Genomic DNA, 17,978 nt, shown 5'->3' on the forward strand with positions numbered 1-17,978 from the left:
GGGCACACATAGAGGAAATGTTTAAAAGGTTTAATGAGAACACAACAAAATTGGAAAATCTACAATTGAAAAGGTTGAAGAGCTAATTAAATGTTATTGAGGAAATTAACTCCAGCCAAATCAGACTGAAAGGTGATAGAAACCAGCATGGTTAAATAGGATGTAAAAATAATGTTTGGGATAAGCTGAAAGCTTTCAGAACATACAAGGAATCCAACTGGCAGGAGGATGGGTTCATTCTAAAAGCGGGTGAAAATACACAAAGAAAACCAAGAGAAACACAGAGTGTCAGAGTCCAAGCAAGTCCAGCTCAAGTACAATAAGGGATATCGACAGTAAACAAAGAGTGAAAGAAAGTATCGACACTTGTAAATGACAGCGGGGATCTGGATTCAGGGACAGAAATAGCAGAGTTCTTAAGCAGTTACTGCATGTCTGTCTTTACTCAGTCAGGGATGGAGGGCGAGGGAAGTTCACAGAATTATGGAATCTTACAGCACAGAAGGAGGCCATTCGGCCCATCATGCCTATGCTGGCTCTTTGAAAGAGCTATCCAATTAGAACCCACTCACCCGCTCTTAACCCAAAGCCCTGCAAAGTTTCCCCCTTCAAGTATTTATCCAATTCACTTTTGAAAGTTATTATTGAATCTGCTTCCATCACCAATTTCAGGCAGTGCATTCCAGATCATAACAACTCGCTGCGTAAAAATATTTCTCCTCATCTCCTCTCTGGTTCTAAAGTTGCCTAAATCAGGTATCAGGTTTTCAGGAGCAGCACTGGAGGAGCTTGACAGTAAGAAAATAAAGAACATGGTTATAACAAGTTTAGATGCTCTTAAAATAGACCAAAGGGCTGATTTTCCGTAGGGTTCTCGTGCTCGTCTGCTGTAACTTCGGAACTGCGGAACAATGGCATAAATGGTGGCTATGCTACATTTCCGGGGCTTCCGGGCCCCTTACAGCAAATAAGCGGGCACACCTCCCATGGAAATTCAATCCCCAAGGACCTGGTCCAGCCTGCTTACTCTGACAAGTCTTAAAGGAGCTGGCAACCAAAACTAGTGGACATTTTTGTAAGTTTGCTCAATTTAGAAGTGTATTCTGAGGAATGGAAAGTAGCGCACAAAATCTCATTATTTACAGAAGGGTTAGAGGACAACCTGGAAAAAAAGATCAGTAAAATTGAGCATCAGTTGTAGAGAAAGACTTTGAAATTATTTTGATAAACCCATTCGGTGAACACTTAGAAAAGTGTTCAGATTACCAGACAGCAGTGCCTTAGGTTCCCATTCAATGTTCAGGTCACCAGGGAGCAGTGCATTTGGATCCTATCAAAGGTTCAGGTCACCAGGGAGCAGTGCATGGTGCTCACTTTTCTATTCTCAGTTCAAGTGGGTAGTTGTGGGGGCCTGATATTGGCAAGTATGATGACTAAAGCGGGGGAAGCAACTCAAGGCTCTGGATCCTAACAATTTTATATTTTAGACGCAGAAAACTCTTCAAATTCCCACCTACCAGCAGCAAATGATTGTGTTATTTTAACCACCCAATTTTCCAGCAGCCGGTTTCTAATTACTAGGAGCAGCCAGAGATTTGAAGGAAAGATTTCCAGGGGCCTCTTGGCTGCAGATGATGGTGTCGCTGCTAATCGGTTGTTTTGTATCCACAGAGTGCTGGTCCATTCTGCCAGACTTTCCGGATTACAACAAATGGGGATTCTCAGTCACAGCCTTAAACAATGACGTCTACATCACTGGTGAGATATCTGTCTACAGAAATGCTCAGGAGAAGTTTGTAAAAGAAAGAACTTGCATTTATATATCACCATTCACATCCTCAAGACGTCCCAATGTGCTTCACAGCCAATAAATTACTTTTAGGTGTAGTCCCTGTAGTTTTCTAGGCAAATGCAGTAGCCAATTAATGCATGGCCAGGTCCCACAAACAGGAGTGAGATGAATAACCAGTTCACCTGTTTTTGGTGATGTTGGTTGAAGGATGCATGTTGGCCAAGGCACTGGGAGAACTCTTTGCTCTTCACATAGTGCTGTGGCATTTTTATGTTCACTTGAATAGGCAGATGGGCCTTGGTTTAATATCTCACCTGAAAATAGAACCTCCGACAGTACTGCAGTGAAGTGTCACTTTAGACAATGTGATTGAGCCTTCTGAGCCAGTGGGGAGAGTGCATGAGAAGTGTTCAGGGATTGGGGTAATGTGATTCTTCCATTCCTTTTGAATGGTACATCAAAAATGGATCAAAAAATATTTTCCCCTTAAATAGTAGTTGCTGCGATAATTCTAATGCTCAGACCAATTGTTACTACCCTGGCTGAGATCAGCTAACTCTGCAGATCAAATCTGGAACCTTCCTGCTCTTTATGGCTCAGTTCCACCCCTTCCAGTGTATTTACCCACTGACCATTGTTGTTGTTTATCTGACTGTCAGAGGAGAATGGTGCTTTATTACAGGACTCACATGTAAGTTTGACCTACCCTAGATGGACTATTTCAGATCTCTACAACCCTGAAGTTTCATCAGTATGGGCCAGAAATAAACAATAGCATCAGGTCAGAAAACAGGACTGTAGCAGCTCAAGGTTTGATGGGATTCGTTTATACCCAATATCTCAGTGTGATGGAAGAATCCCAAGAAATATTTTACAGACTTTGAGAGAGGAGTTCAGGACATCAAACTGTCCCACTGGGGACAGAAGCAAAATGCAACATTTCTCAGTGACTGGAAAGTCCAGATGTGACACTTTTCTGGATTTCTGGGCAAGCTCACAGGAAATTAAACTGGGGCCTGGTGCTAGTTTTAAATCTGGGCTTCCCAGTGACAGAAAGGTTTGGTATTACCATCAATCATGTTCTAAAACCATCTGCTGAGTACGAAGGATTAGTCAGTCACTTACTGACTGCAATTAGATGCTGCATTGTTGTGAAATGGAAGGTGTTGGATCTTCCATCCCAGGATATTGGGTCAGGTAATTTATACAGAGGTAGGTAACTCAGGGTATATCACATGAACTTGGGGCCTCATGTAAACAAAATAGCCCAGTGTGCAGGAATCAAGGGATATGGGGATGGGGCGGGAAAGTGGAGTTGAGGTAGAAGATCAGCCATGCTCTTACTGAATGGCGGAGCAGGCTCGAGGGGCTGCATGGCCTACTTCTGCTCCTATTTCTTATGTTCTTATGTTCCTGGAAAATTGGAAGCTGAGTGAGAGCAAACATTAGATGCACAGCTAAAAGAGAAAGACTCAGGTCTACATGCATGGACACAAGTTAGACTACCCTTTTGGTTCCTGTGTTAACCCCAAATGGTGCACAGTGTAGAGCAGGAAGCAGGGACAATGGGAATCTGAGTTAGGTTAATGGTTATTGGCCTCTTGGGGTCTGCGGTGGGATCTGCTGAAGCTAACTAGAAGAGATGAAGAGAATTCTTCAACTGTCTTTGTCAATCTCTCAACCTCATCCCAGCTAGGTTATCAATCTCTGTCTTTGGGCACTTTCTCTCCCAGTAAATATGTTATATGCTATCAATAAGAAGCTACAGTTTTTAAAACTATACTGATGGTGAGATTCTGATAGAAATATTATCAGCTGACAACTGCTTCCACTCTTGCCTTTCCAGGAGGCTCCAGAGGCAGCAAGACTGACACTTGGTCGACAACCCAGGCCTGGAGATTCCATTCCAAAGAAGGGATATGGAAACCCATTACTCCAATGCTAAAACCCAGAACCAACCACTCTACAGCGGCGTTAAATGGAGAAATCTACGCCATTGGAGGTAGCAGGCGAGCGATTGAAAAGTGATTCAAGTGGAAAGTTGTGAGGAGTGTGCATTCAGAATGAAACTGGTCAGAAGCATTGCAGCTAAGATGCTTGTTTCACATTGATGTACTAGTTAGGTCATCCCAGAACATGAATTAGTTTCTAAGTCAGCTATGTTTGTTCTGATAGTGCAATGCTGATATACAAATTCAGAAAGCTTTAATGATTAGTGGTAGAGTCTTGGTATCCTACTCAGAGGGCCTAGTACAGTCTTGGGCCTAGATATGTGACTCGAGTTACTCCAGTTGCCCAGCGTAACTCGAAGTGGAAAACTCTTTGAGACTTTCTAGAAACTGTGACTGTCTGGGATAACCACAGGTGTAAGAAGTGTCTCCAGTTAGACTTGATCGAGCTCAATGTTACTGAACTTCACAAACAGCTGGAGACACTCTGCACTAGATGGGAGGAGGAAGGGTTCCTGGAATGTACATTGCAAGAAATGATCGTTGGGAAACAGGAGAGGTATAATGAGGCAGAGAATGGAAGTGGGTGATCATCCCCCATTTGGGGGAGAGAGAAGGACTTGGGCAGAGGCATTGCAGGAAAATCCTGGAGGTCTGCAGGGGTGTTTGATGGGGATACAGTGCAGGAAAATCCTGGGGTCTAGGGCTGTTTGATGGAGATACAGTGCAGGGAATTCCTGGGGTCTAGGGCTGTTTGATGGACATACAGTGCAGGGAATTCCTGGGGTCTGGGAGTGTTTGATGGAGATACAATGCAGGGAATTCCTGGGGTCTGGGAGTGTTTGATGGAGATACAGTGCAGGGAATTCCTGGGGTCTGGGAGTGTTTGATGGGGATACAGTGCAGGGAATTCCTGGGGTCTGGGGGTGTTTGATGGGGATACAATGCAGGGAATTCCTGGGGTCTGGGAGTGTTTGATGGGGATACAGTGCAGGGAATTCCTGGGGTCTAGGGCTGTTTGATGGACATACAGTGCAGGGAATTCCTGGGGTCTGGGAGTGTTTGATGGAGATACAATGCTGGGAATTCCTGGGGTCTGGGAGTGTTTGATGGAGATACAGTGCAGGGAATTCCTGGGGTCTGGGAGTGTTTGATGGGGATACAGTGCAGGGAATTCCTGGGGTCTGGGGGTGTTTGATGGGGATACAATGCAGGGAATTCCTGGGGTCTGGGAGTGTTTGATGGGGATACAGTGCAGGGAATTCCTGGGGTCTGGGGGTGTTTGATGGGGATACAGTGCAGGGAATTCCTGGGGTCTGGGGGTGTTTGATGGGGATACAGTGCAGGAAAATCCTGGGGTCTGGGAGTGTTTGATGGGGATACAGTGCAGGAAACTCCTGGGGTCTGGGAGTGTTTGATGGGGATACAGTGCAGGAAAATCCTGGGGTCTGGGAGTGTTTGATGGGGATACAGTGCAGGAAACTGCTGGGGTCTGGGAGTGTTTGATGGGGATACAATGCAGGGAATTCCTGGGGTCTGGGAGTGTTTGATGGGGATACAGTGCAGGGAATTCCTGGGGTCTGGGAGTGTTTGATGGGGATACAGTGCAGGGAATTCCTGGGGTCTGGGAGTGTTTGATGGGGATACAGTGCAGGGAATTCCTGGGATCTGGGAGTGTTTGATGGGGATACAGTGCAGGGAATTCCTGGGGTCTGGGAGTGTTTGATGGGGATACAGTGCAGGGAATTCCTGGGGTCTGGGAGTGTTTGATGGGGATACAGTGCAGGGAATTCCTGGGGTCTGGGAGTGTTTGATGGGGATACAGTGCAGGGAATTCCTGGGATCTGGGAGTGTTTGATGGGGATACAGTGCAGGGAATTCCTGGGGTCTGGGAGTGTTTGATGGGGATACAGTGCAGGGAATTCCTGGGGTCTGGGAGTGTTTGATGGGGATACAGTGCAGGGAATTCCTGGGGTCTGGGAGTGTTTGATGGGGATACAGTGCAGGGAATTCCTGGGGTCTGGGAGTGTTTGATGGGGATACAGTGCAGGGAATTCCTGGGGTCCGGGAGTGTTTGATGGGGATACAGTGCAGGGAATTCCTGGGGTCTGGGGGTGTTTGATGGGGATACAGTGCAGGGAATTCCTGGGGTTTGGGAGTGTTTGATGGGGATACAGTGCAGGGAATTCCTGGGGTCTGGGGGTGTTTGATGGGGATACATCCTAATAGAGTGGAAGGGAACCAGGCCACCTAGTCTGGTAGTAAAGTCTGACCCTTTGTGAATCGCAGGGACGACTTTGGATGTTGTGGAAGTGGAACGTTACGACCCATACAACAACAGCTGGGCTCTGATTGGCCCCACTGTGAAGTACGTCACTAACTTCACCGTCACTGGGTGCGTGGGAAAGCTCTACGTGATTGGTTCGTGTGCTGCCAAGTACAATGTTCTCACTCTGCAATGTTACAATCCTGTCATAGGTAGGTGCCAATTCGATTCTCAGGAAAGGGATGAGAACTTAGTCCAATGTTACATTTGATGTGCACCTTGAACAGCTATTCCCCGTTAAATGACCTGCTGGTTTATCTGATCTGTACTTATACTGCAACATAGCTTTGTACCTTACTGTTTCTTCTCCTTTCCCATTCCTTTCCCTGTTCCTTTTGTCACTCCTTTCTCTACTCCTTTTCTTGCTTCTTTCCCCACTGCTCTTCCCACTCCTTTTCTGGGGGAAAAAAGGTGCCCAATATTGCTTACAACAGCCAGTTCTCCAGGAAGCAGTGATGGAGGGACAATCTGAGGGAGAGTCATTCCCACACTTGTTTTGGTAACTGGTAGACAGCAACAAAGCTCAACGATGGGGGAGTAGATGGCGCGCAGCTGGAAAATGGCAGAAACAGAGTCTTATCCTAAATTTATTCTTTTTAATTTAGTACAATGGCAACATTCTGCCAACAGATGCTGTAAGCATATTGGGAAACTATTGTTAACACAATACACTTGAGACATTTAGGAAAACACCGATGCTACAGCAACTCTGGAGTGCTGGATTTGCAATCCAAGCTGTAAAACTGTCTGCAACTTAATCCCATTGTCTTGTATGGAATCGAAAGTCTGATCTTTCTAACTAAAGGTTTGTTCTTATTCTTCAGCCCCTATGTGTTCCTCAGATTCATTTCCTTCAATATGTTAAAGTTTTGAATAGTTACCTGAACAGAAGATAACTGGACCTCAATATCCTCAAACTCCTCAGAAATAGTATTATTGGAGGTCACTGTGGCCCCAGCCATCCACCAGCATTCAATAGTGATAGCTCAGACTCTTCCATGTTGCTCCCATACTTACAGCCCTCCTACCTTCCTGCCAGGATAATGTTCCTTTTTAATACCGTACTTCAAACCGTGTGAATTTCACTGTCCAGATATCATTTTGTCTCTGCAGATAACTGGAGTGTTATTGCTTCTCCCTTCATTCCAAAATACCTCTCAGCTCCTCGGTGTGTCTCTGTGGATGGAATGATTTATTTAATTGGAGACAACACAAAGAAGGTTTACGCATACGATTCTGAGGCCAACATGTGGCAGAAGGTAAGGGTGTGGAAGCTGAGACTGACATTACTCTTAACTTACCAATCACGTCGAACTGACTCTTAACTTTTAGTGACTCTACATTAACTCTTAACATAAACCATAAATGTTTACAGCACAGAAGGAAGGTTTTAGCCCATTGTGTCTGTGGCTGTGGCAGCTCTTTACTAGAGTAATCCGAAACAAATCCTACTTCCCTGCTCTCTCCCCACAGCCCTGTATCTCTGCTTCAAACGTTTATCTACTCTTCCTTTAAAAGATTCAAATATTTCACCTGATCCAGTCCACATGGCAAAACATTTCATGCTCGAACAACTCTCTGTGTGAAGAAATTAGTCCTAATCTCTCTCCTCATTCTCTTAACAATAATTACAAATAGAGGAAATAGTCTTTCCCTATTCACCCTATCAAAACCTTTCATAATCTAAAAAACCTCCATTAAATCTCTTGTCCTTTTCTGCTCTCGTGGAAATGATCTCAAGTCTTTCCTCCTAAATATAGTTTCCCATCCCTGGCATCATCATGGTGAATCCATGCTGTACACTCTCTGTGGCTTTAAAGTCCTTCCTATAATGGTGACCAAAACCACGCACAGTGCTTATCTATAGCCTAATCATTTCCTGGTACAAATTTATCATAACTCTTTATTCTTGTTCTTTATGTCCCCATTTATAAAACCCAAAATGATATTGGCCTTTTTAATAACTTTCTCTGCCTACACTTACATTCTCAAGAAATTATGTATTAACATCCCTTGGGATTTTTGTCTCTCTACACTCTTCAGCATCTTTCCATTGAATTTACATTCTAATTCCTTGATTTTCTTCCCAAAATGTATTACCTCACAATTTTCCATTTTTAAATTGCATCTACCGCCTCTCTATCTATTCTACTAACTGTCTATGTTCTCCTGAAATCTTCTACAGTCCTCGCTGTTTACCAAACTCCTATTTTTGTGTTGTTGGCAAATTTCAATGTCGCGCTCCCCATGCCAAAGTCCAAATCATTGATATAGACCGAGAGCAAAAGTGAAGCCAATACTGACCCCTGAGATTCACCACTTCCAACCTTTCTGCGGTCCGACCAACACCCATTAACTCTGACCCTCTGCTTTCTGCCCATCAACCAACTTTCTATCCAAGCTGCTATATTTCCTTTATTTTTCCAGTCATTCCTTCAAAAGCTCTATTAAACTTGGCAAATGCAACTTGCTGCCTGACCTTGATTAACCCCTGTATGTCTAAATACTTACTAATTTGAACTGGAACTTACCAATCACACTGCTCCAACTCGTAACTTACCAATCACACTGCTCCAACTCGTAACTTACCAATCACACTGCTCCAACTCGTAACTTACCAATCACACTGCTCCAACTCGTAACTTACCAATCACACTGCTCCAACTCGTAACTTACCAATCACACTGCTCCAACTCGTAACTTACCAATCACACTGCTCCAACTCGTAACTTACCAATCACACTGCTCCAACTCGTAACTTACCAATCACACTGCTCCAACTCGTAACTTACCAATCACACTGCTCCAACTCGTAACTTACCAATCACACTGTTCCATCTCGCAACTTTTAACTCACTAATGACTCTCCATTGACTCTTAACTTACCAGTGACTCTACATTAACTCTTCACACTAACACTGATCTCCACTGGCTGAGAGGTAGGGTGCTTTGATCAGCTGCTGTCAGTGGTGACATGAGTCACGTTCAGTCTTCTCGCTGTTATTGCATCCACCGCTCTGACATGGGGGGAACAAGTCCAAAAACCAATGGGTTATTCCATCAAGTAATGAACGTGTAGGGAGTAGGTCCAGTGTACTCACAGAGAGCAGCTCAGTGAAGAGGCTGAGTTAGAATACTTGCGGGGATTCTCCCCATGACGCCATCTCTCCAGGGGTTCCCGGCAACCTTCCGCCGAAGTTATGACGGGGAAATGGGACAACCCGCGTGGAAATTCCAAGCAGTTAACTGTAATCAGGAACATACATCCTTCAAACCCGTGGTGTATTGGTGCATCAAAGTGATATACCCATCTGCTGCAATTTCCTCACATAAATATGAATAAAATAATGGCTCCTCCTTCCTCCCTTTTAAGTAATTTTAGACCATTACTTTGGGCGGCTCAACAACAATTTGCATTTATAAAGCTTCTTTAACGTAGTAAAACATCCCAAGGCACTTCACAGGAACGTAATCAGACAAAATTTGACATCGAGCCACATAAGGAGATGACCAAAAGCTTGATCAAAGAGGTAGGTTTAAGCAGTGTCTTAAAGGAGGAGAGAGAGGCAGAGAGGTTTAGGGAGGGAATTCCAGAGCTTAGGGCCTAGACAGCTGAAGACACAGTTGCCAATGATGGGGTGAAGGAAGGGGGGATGCACAAGAGGCCGGAATTGGAGGAACACAGAGTTCTGAGGGTTGTAGGGCTGGAGGAGGTTACAGAGAAAGGGAGGGGCGAGGCCATGGAGGGATCTGAACATGAGGATGAGAATTTGGTAACAGTCGTGTTTAACCGACCCTTACAGACCAGAGGCTCCCTACTTCTGTTATTGGTCTGGGCTCAGTTAGCATATGCATACTTTCAGTGAGGACTGGCTGTAATATCCCCTAGAGTTGAATACCCTGTCTATAATTCACTGTCTAGGCTCACACAGAAAGAAGGGCCAATCGAGTGAGGTAGTGAAGGGCTGACGGCACCTGTAGAACCTGCGTCCCGGAGTGGGAGTCGGGGCCTCCAGTGAAGGAGAGGAGGGGCAGGGTAAACTGGAGGGAGAAGAATGAGGTTTTATTTGGTAGAGAGTGGGAGACATGTCAGAGGAGAAATACGTGAAAGTGAGTCCCATGCAGAGACACCTGATCTGTGACATTGTTGTGCCTGCACCTGCTTAAATACAGATCTGATAACGGAATCAAAAGTCCAGTGGGTGACCCCTGAGTCACACTGAAACTGTTCCCTCAGAGTCCCAGCAGTTGAGGTTACACAGGCTGTTAATGTGATTAACTCCCACCTCTGTCTGTTCTTCGTATCATAACCATGCAACCGGTACCCCTGGGCACACAATACCACAAGTTGATCAGGTTGGCAGTAAACGAGGGTCTTCACCATCGGCATGTACTCTGAAAGTTTTGGCTATGGACTCTACCTACAGAATATTAACCTGTTTCCTCCTGCACCTTAGTGTCACCCTTGGCTCAGTTGGTAGCACTCTCTCCTCTGAGTCAGAAAGTCGTGGGCTCAAGACCCACTCCAGAGACTTCAGCACAGAATCTAGGCTTACACTCCAGTGCAGTACTGAGGGAGTGCTGCACTGTTGGAGGTGTCGTCTTTTGGATGAGATGTTCAACCAAGATGTCTGCCCTCTCAGGTGGACCGAAATGATCCCATGGCGCTATTCGAAGAAGATCAGGGGAGTTTTCCTGAGTGTCCTGGCCAATTTTTATCCCTCAAACAACATCACCAGAACAGATTACCTAGTCATAATCACATTGCTGTTTCTGAGGCCTTGCTGTGTGCAAATTGGTTGCTGTGTTTCCCTACATTACAAGTGAGTACACGTCAAAAAAAAAGTGCTTCATCGGCCGTAAAGTGTTTTGGGACATCCTGACGTTGTGAAATGCGCTATATAAATGCAAGTCTTTTCTTTTTCCTCTGCTGTTTTTGCATCAGCTTTCATTTAGCTTGCTTGCTAACTACTACACTCAATTGCTCCCTCCTCCATTTTTAAGTTTAACATTTAACAGCCTTGATTTTCTGCTGCTCTGCTCTCGCCATCCATTTTCAAGGCAGAAGCAAGTTTATGTTTTTCAAAAAAGGGTTTCCATTGGCTAAAAACCAGCTTTAAGTACCTGTTCTCCAGCCAATCAAAAGCTCAGTCCTGCAGATTGACATGGTTGCACTGCATGAGTTTGTCTCTGACAGCGAACCAGAACGCAGGAGGACCACAGCCAATGGCTATGCTCGTGGGTGACCCCTGTAGTCTGATTCGAAGGGCTAATGCATTTTGACAATGATATCATGTCAGAGCATTACTGACGTGTCAGTGAAGTTGGTCAGAGTAATGGTGGCACACACTTAGGCTTTTTAAATAATTCAGAAATTATGGTAATAATGTTTTAATAATTCAATAATTATGCTAATAATTTTCAGACACTTTATCTTAAATGAAGTGAATAACTTAGATGAGGGAAACAAGTGTAATGTATCCAAGTTTGCTGACGTTACAAAGCTAGGTGAGAAAGTAAGTTGTCTGGAGGATTCAAAGAGGGTACAAAGAGATTTAGACAGGTTAAGTGATTGGGCGAGAAGGTGGCAGATGGAGTATAATATGGGAAAATGTGAGGTTATTCACTTTGGTAGGAAGAATAGAAAAGCAGAATATTTTTTAAAAGTTGAGAGACGAATAAATGTTGGTATTCGGAGGGATTTGGGTGTCCTTGTACACGAATCACAGAAAGTTAACGTGCAGATACAGCAAGCAATTAGGAAAGCAAATGGTATGTTAGCCTTTATTGCAAGAGGGTTGGAGTATAAGAGTAAGGAAGTCTTGCTGCAATTATATAGGGCTTTAGTGAGACCACACCTGGAGTACTGTGTACAGTTTTGGTCTCCTTATCTAAGGAAGGATATACTTGCCTTGGAGGGGGTGCAATGAAGGTTCACTAGATTGATTCCTGGGATGAGAGGGTTGTCCTATGAGGAGAGATTGAGCAGTATGGACCTATATTCTCTGGAGTTTAGAAGAATGAGAGGTGATGTCATTGAAACGTATAAAATTCTTAGGGGGCTTGACAGGGTAGATGTTGAGAGATTGTTTCCCCTGGCTGGAGAGTCTAGAACGAGAGGGCATAGTCTCAGGATAAGGGGTCAGCCATTTAGGACTGAGATGAGGAAACATTTCTTCACTCAGAGGGTTGTGAATCTTTGGAATTCTCTACCCCAGAGGGCTGATGGATGTTCAGTCATTGAGTCTATTCAGAACTGGGATCGATAGATTTTTGGACACAAGGGAATCGGGGATAGGGTGGGAAAGTGGTGTTGAGGTAGAAGATCAGCCATGATCTTACTGAATGGCGGAGCAGGCTCGAGGGATTTACTCCTGCTCTTATTTCTTATAAGTTGATGAAGGACTTATGGAATAACTGTATTTTTTTTTATTATTCATTCATGGGATGTGGGCGTCGCCAGCATTTATTGCCCATCCCTAATTGCCCTTGAGAAGGTGGTGGTGAGCCGCCTTCTTGCGAGATTTTACAACTGAGTGGCTTGCTAGGCCATTTCAGAGGGCAATTAAGAATCAACCACATTGCTGTGGGTCTGGAGTCACATATAGGCCAGACCGGGTAAGGATGGCAGGTTTCCTTCCCTAAAGGACATTAGTGAACCAGATGGGTTTTTACGACAATCCGGTATTTTCATGGCCACCATTACTGATACTAGTATTTTAATTCCAGATTTTTTATTTAATTGAATTTAATTAATTGTATTTAAATTCCCCAGCTGCCGTGGCAGGATTTGAACTCATGACTCTGGATTATTAGTCCAGGTCTCTGGATTACTAGTCCAGTAACATAACCACTATGCTACCGTACCCTATTGGTATCCCACGGTTCCTTGTTCTGGTATCCCACAGTTCCTTGTTCTGGTATCCCATGGTTCCTTGTTCTGGTATCCCACAGTTCCTTGCTCTGGTATCCCACAGTTCCTTGTTCTGCCATGCAAGGGATCCTTGTACTGGCATTCAGTGTTACATTGAACTAATGTCCCATGATCCAGTTTTTGATTTCCTCTTTCAGGTCCAGCTGCTCCATAAGTTACATGAGAATGGGGGTATGGTGGTGATTGCTGGGAAGATCTACGTTACTGGCGGCCACTGGAAGGGGATGGAAGGAGACTACAGTGTGGAGTTGGAAGTGTACGATTCTGCTAAGGATGTGTGGACTATCGAAGGCTTCCTGCCGCGCCTCTGGTTTTATCATGGGTCTTGCTCTATTTTCCTTGACACATCCAGATGGACTGAACTGTTTCCTGACAGCAACACCTAGAGAACACTCTTCAACTCTTCCTAGTCTGTGTACCCGATTGAAGGCACTGCCTGCACAGCACAGCTCACACAATGAACAGTTAGTCAAAGAGAGTGGAGTGGACCCATCTGTCCATAGGAACTTTACCTTCTTAAAGGAGGAAGTAACTACAGGGTTAGTACTTTCAATACAAAGTCCCTACACCATTTTATGTGCTGCACATGCTCATTTTTAATAGCTTCACCTTCTTTAGTCTGAGAGAGCTCTTTTCTAGAAAGGCTCCTCTGGAGGCCGGGTGTTCAATGAAGGGAATGGACTGTAGTTATATGAGTGACAGGAATCCCCATGGGTCATGTCCAACACCCCACATGTCCGGCCATACAACATGACTTTGAACAAAGCTCAGTCACAAGTTGCTCTTATTAACTGGTTTCATTGTTTAGCTAGAACATGGGAGGGAAGTGAGTTGTTAATTTAATAGAAATGGCTCCCTGGCATCCTAGAAACAAGGCAACAGTGTTATCTGACAGTGGGTAGTGAAGGTGTTCCTGTTGTCTCTGGAGCAGGCCCTTGTCATTCACTTTGAGCAGTCATCCAGTGACAACTCTTCTCTCCAAACAAGGAAAAAGCTCTCCACATCCAAAGTATTTACGCTCACAGTTACCTTCACCTTTAAGAGCAGAGATGAGCAAACAGCTGACATCACTCTCCCTTTTATATCTGTATATTTCACTATTCTGCCTTTTGTAAGAAGTTCCCATCCCTCCCAGTGCCAACAAGTAAACTTGTATTAAAGGTATCCTCCCAACCACTTCAACAGCTGGTTCAGTGTCAGGGATCCTCCTTGGAATGGAAAGCCCCTTTAAAAATTTGGCACGAAATAGTGGGAAACTGGATAAATATTGTGTAAAGGAGGTTAACAGCCAATAATACCTTTTAAAGGGGAGTATGATCTTTGATTAAGACTAGGAATGGAAAAAAAAATCTTTATTCCCCCTCCTCTTTAAGAGACCAACATTGGGTTATCCTTTATTTAAAAATTGATCTTCAAAATAAAAGAACATCTTTGTCCATATGGTAACTAGACACTGAAAACCAGCACCATCTCCTGGCCGAAACTAGAACTGCAGCAACAACAAAAAATTTCAGAACTTTGAAAAACGAGAAGGCCTCCAGAACTTGCAATGTGTTCAGGCCTTCTGAGATGCTGTCTGGGTGGGAGTCTGCGTTGGATAGATTGTACAGGGGCTGTGGGGAGAGATTGAATGGGTGGGTGGGAGTCTGTAATAGGATAGATTGTACAGGGGCTGTGGGGAGAGATTGAATGGGTGGGTGGGAGTGTGTGACAGGATAGATTGTACAGGGGCTGTGAGGAGAGATTGAATGGGTGGGTGGGAGTGTGTAATAGGATAGATTGTACAGGGGCTGTGGGGAGAGATTGAATGGATGAGGTCGAGTCCTTGGCTGGGAATTTTCTTGGAACTGCTCCCACTCTGCCCCCGTCGCTGGAAGTGCGGCAGAAGCTCTGTTTCCTTGTGTTAACAGGTTTTCCATCACAATTCCACTGAAGTTACAGCTACTGAGCGGGAGCAGCTCCGAGGAAATTCCGAGCCCATGATAGGGTGAAAGGAAGAAAGAAAGACTTGCATTTATACAGCGCCTTTCATGACCTCAGGCCGTCCCAAAGCGCTTTACAGCCAATGAAGTACGTTTGAAGTGAAGTCACTGTTGGAACGTAGGAAATGCAGCAGCTTATTTGTGAACAGCGAGGTCCCATAAATAGCAGCGAAATAGTGACCTGATAATTTGTTTTTAGCGCTGTTGGTTGAGGGATAAATGTTGGCCAGGACTCTGGGGAGAACTCCTCTGCAAGGTAGGTTGTACATGGGCTGTGGGGGAGATTAAATGGCTGAAATACATTTCTTTCCTAGTTTATATCTGAGGTTCTGAGCCATTTTACAGCTCCTCTTGTCCTCCTCGCCCCTCCCCCCCCCAGTTCTCCCTGACCTTTTCTCTCCAATGCCTAGCTCCCCCGTGCCTTCTTCACCTGTGCCTTTTCCATCTTTGTTCCCAGACAAACAATCGCTATCTATGACCCCTGTTGGTAACCTGTCAGAAAAAATGAACAACACCCAGGAAACCCCCTTCTGATTGTAAATCTCCTTTTTAAGTGCAGCTCCATCTGAGAGAACAGGTTCAAAGGTTCCCGTTTAGCTCCAGTCATCCAGATTGACCTTCATATAATATAAGCAACTAAGACAAAACCTCCACACAGCAAATCAAATCCGAAAGGAACACCTCACATCAAAAGACTTTCTAATGTACTGAACGACACCTCCTACGCATGAAATAAAAATAGTAAACAGAAAATGCTGGGAACACTCAGCAGGTCAGACAGCATCTGTGGAGAGAGAAACAGAGTTTACATCTCGGGTCGATGACCTTTCAATAGAACTGGAAGATGCCAAAGAGTTTAAGCAAATTCACAGTCGGGGAAAATGGGGACAGGGAAAGAACAAAAAGGGGAGGTCTGTGATAGGGTGGAGGATAGGGGTGATTGAATGATAAAAGGGATGATGGTGCAAGGCAAAAGGGAGAGATAATGGGACAGGTATAAAACAAAAGATGGGTCCAGAGGAGGTGTAAATGGTTACAGCAGAATAGCAGAGGGGGAGGGAAGCCTGGAAAATCTGGCAAAGCGGAGAAGGCTCTCATGACCTCTTCAGCAAGCTCTGGTTTCGTAGCATTAGCTGATGCAATTTGTTAGATATTAGTTCTAACTGGAAAGAACTGACTTCACATTAGGTAAATCGAATGTAAGCAGATGTTTTAAAGTGTGTAATTTTATTTTGTTTTCTTATTTAAAGCTGTGAGCTGTTAGAAATATTTAAATAAAACAAATTAGAATATCGAAGTCCTGCCTAACCTTACTGCTGCAGTGAAATTATTTCTGCAGGATGTTTGTTAAACCCATTGGTAAAATCAGTAAGTCCCTGAAAATGACCCTGTGGGGTACTGGAGTCACCTCCCCCTCCCCCACTCTCCCCCTCGACCTTTAGCAGCAATGGAGGCCGTTGCTAGGGTGCATATGGAGGAAAGTATATTGTATGGCAGATTCCCACATCTGCATGACATCATAACATGGCTGCCCCCAAATCCACAGGCAGAAAAAGGGGCGGAAACTCGGGATAACCAGGCCCCGCCCCAGATTCCATCACCAACGGCCAGGAAGTGCTCCACTTACAGTGGAATTTCAGACCACTGGATCGTTTCATAACTTTCCACTCAAGGGAGTTCAGTGGAAGGATTCCTGTAAATAGTAACCGTAGCATATGACTGTTGGATTCCACTGTTCCTCTTTTGTTAAATAAATTTCCTTAATGGTTTGAAAGTTAACCCGCGGTCTAAAGGTGTGACGTTCTGCCGCTCTCGATGATCTGTTGAGGTTTGGGACAGGTCCAATCGCTGACAACAATTAACAGACAGGGTTTGCTGTTTGTCATCTGGGGCATGTTAACGAGATCTTAACCTAAATCTCACGGCAAGGATAGTCTTGCAAGTGTGGGGAATTGGGACTCGGCTATGAGAGTGGTCTAAGATAGGAGACCTGAAATGAACTTCCTAAGAAGAGTAGAAAAGACTGCAAAATGCAACATATCTGTGCTCACCTCATGTCCTCAGATACCCTAGAGGTGTCATGAGCCATGGCTGCAGATGATGGCGTTGACTGTCCAGATACCAACCTGATACTTGCCTTTATGGGTCAAATATTGGTGGGGTGACGGACTGCCTCAAAATGAAGGCATCATGTCGGATGCCTGGGAAGCGAGCACTGCCTTGTAGAGATAGTTGCAAATGAGCAGTACTGTCCATGCAGGGAGTGGCATGATGTGAGGGAGCACATCCTGCTATCCTGTAGAATTGCATAGTCCTCTCATGCTGCTGTCCATTGCCCATGAGGATCGAGATGAGATGGCTTGCAGAAGTGAGAGCCTGAAATGAACCCAAAGCATCAAAGTTAAGGACTTTCAAGGTCTGGCAGTAGCGTGCCTGTTGAAGTCTTTGGTTGCAGGTCAGCAAGGAGCATGCGACATAACTCATGCGTGACCCCTTGTAAATTGATGCCTGCTCCTGTGAATAATGGAGGTTTATGTGTCTCTGGCTGTAGATTCTGGTGTGGGGGGGTACTGGCAGATGGGTACAGAGCACATCTGATGCAGCCTCACCTGCCAGGCATCTCTCCATTGGTCCTTTTCTTCTCCTTCCAAAAATAAACCCAAGTAAAGGGATATTCCCATGGGGAAACAGCACTGTAGCTTTTCCACTTCATTGCACCTGGTGAATGCCCAGTTCCCGGGAACAGCAAAGAGGAAACAGACTCATCATCCCGAGTCTTTTCCCCGACTAGGCAGGCCCAGAATTACCTGGACATCTCCAAACTGACATCACTGGGTTCGTGGTTGGAGTAAGGGCAGGATTCAAATGAGGCGGAAGGGGAAATTCCTGGCCTTCCGCCTCAATTTTCTCTGTGTCAGACTACAAGACCCCTAGGAGGTAGGAATCTGAAGAGACCAGTCGTGGAGGCTAACGCCAAGATTCCCATGGACCGGAG

At 44.9% G+C, this 17,978-nt stretch overlaps 1 protein-coding gene across 2 annotated transcripts in view; it reads left to right on the plus strand.

Moving 5' to 3' along the window:
• Positions 1–16,280, plus strand: part of klhl30 (kelch-like family member 30) — a 49,354-nt gene extending 33,074 nt beyond the window's left edge. For both annotated transcript variants that reach the window (XM_067995535.1, XM_067995536.1), the window contains exons 4-8: positions 1,672–1,758; positions 3,639–3,794; positions 6,031–6,219; positions 7,181–7,326; positions 13,139–16,280. In XM_067995535.1, the coding sequence (XP_067851636.1) occupies positions 1,672–1,758; positions 3,639–3,794; positions 6,031–6,219; positions 7,181–7,326; positions 13,139–13,387 (827 nt within the window). In that variant the 3' untranslated portion in view covers positions 13,388–16,280. The remainder of the gene's footprint in view (positions 1–1,671; positions 1,759–3,638; positions 3,795–6,030; positions 6,220–7,180; positions 7,327–13,138) is intronic.
• Positions 16,281–17,978: the final 1,698 nt, after the last annotated feature.

The sequence above is a fragment of the Heptranchias perlo genome, chromosome 13, assembly GCF_035084215.1.
Source record: "Heptranchias perlo isolate sHepPer1 chromosome 13, sHepPer1.hap1, whole genome shotgun sequence".
Taxonomy (NCBI): domain Eukaryota; kingdom Metazoa; phylum Chordata; class Chondrichthyes; order Hexanchiformes; family Hexanchidae; genus Heptranchias; species Heptranchias perlo.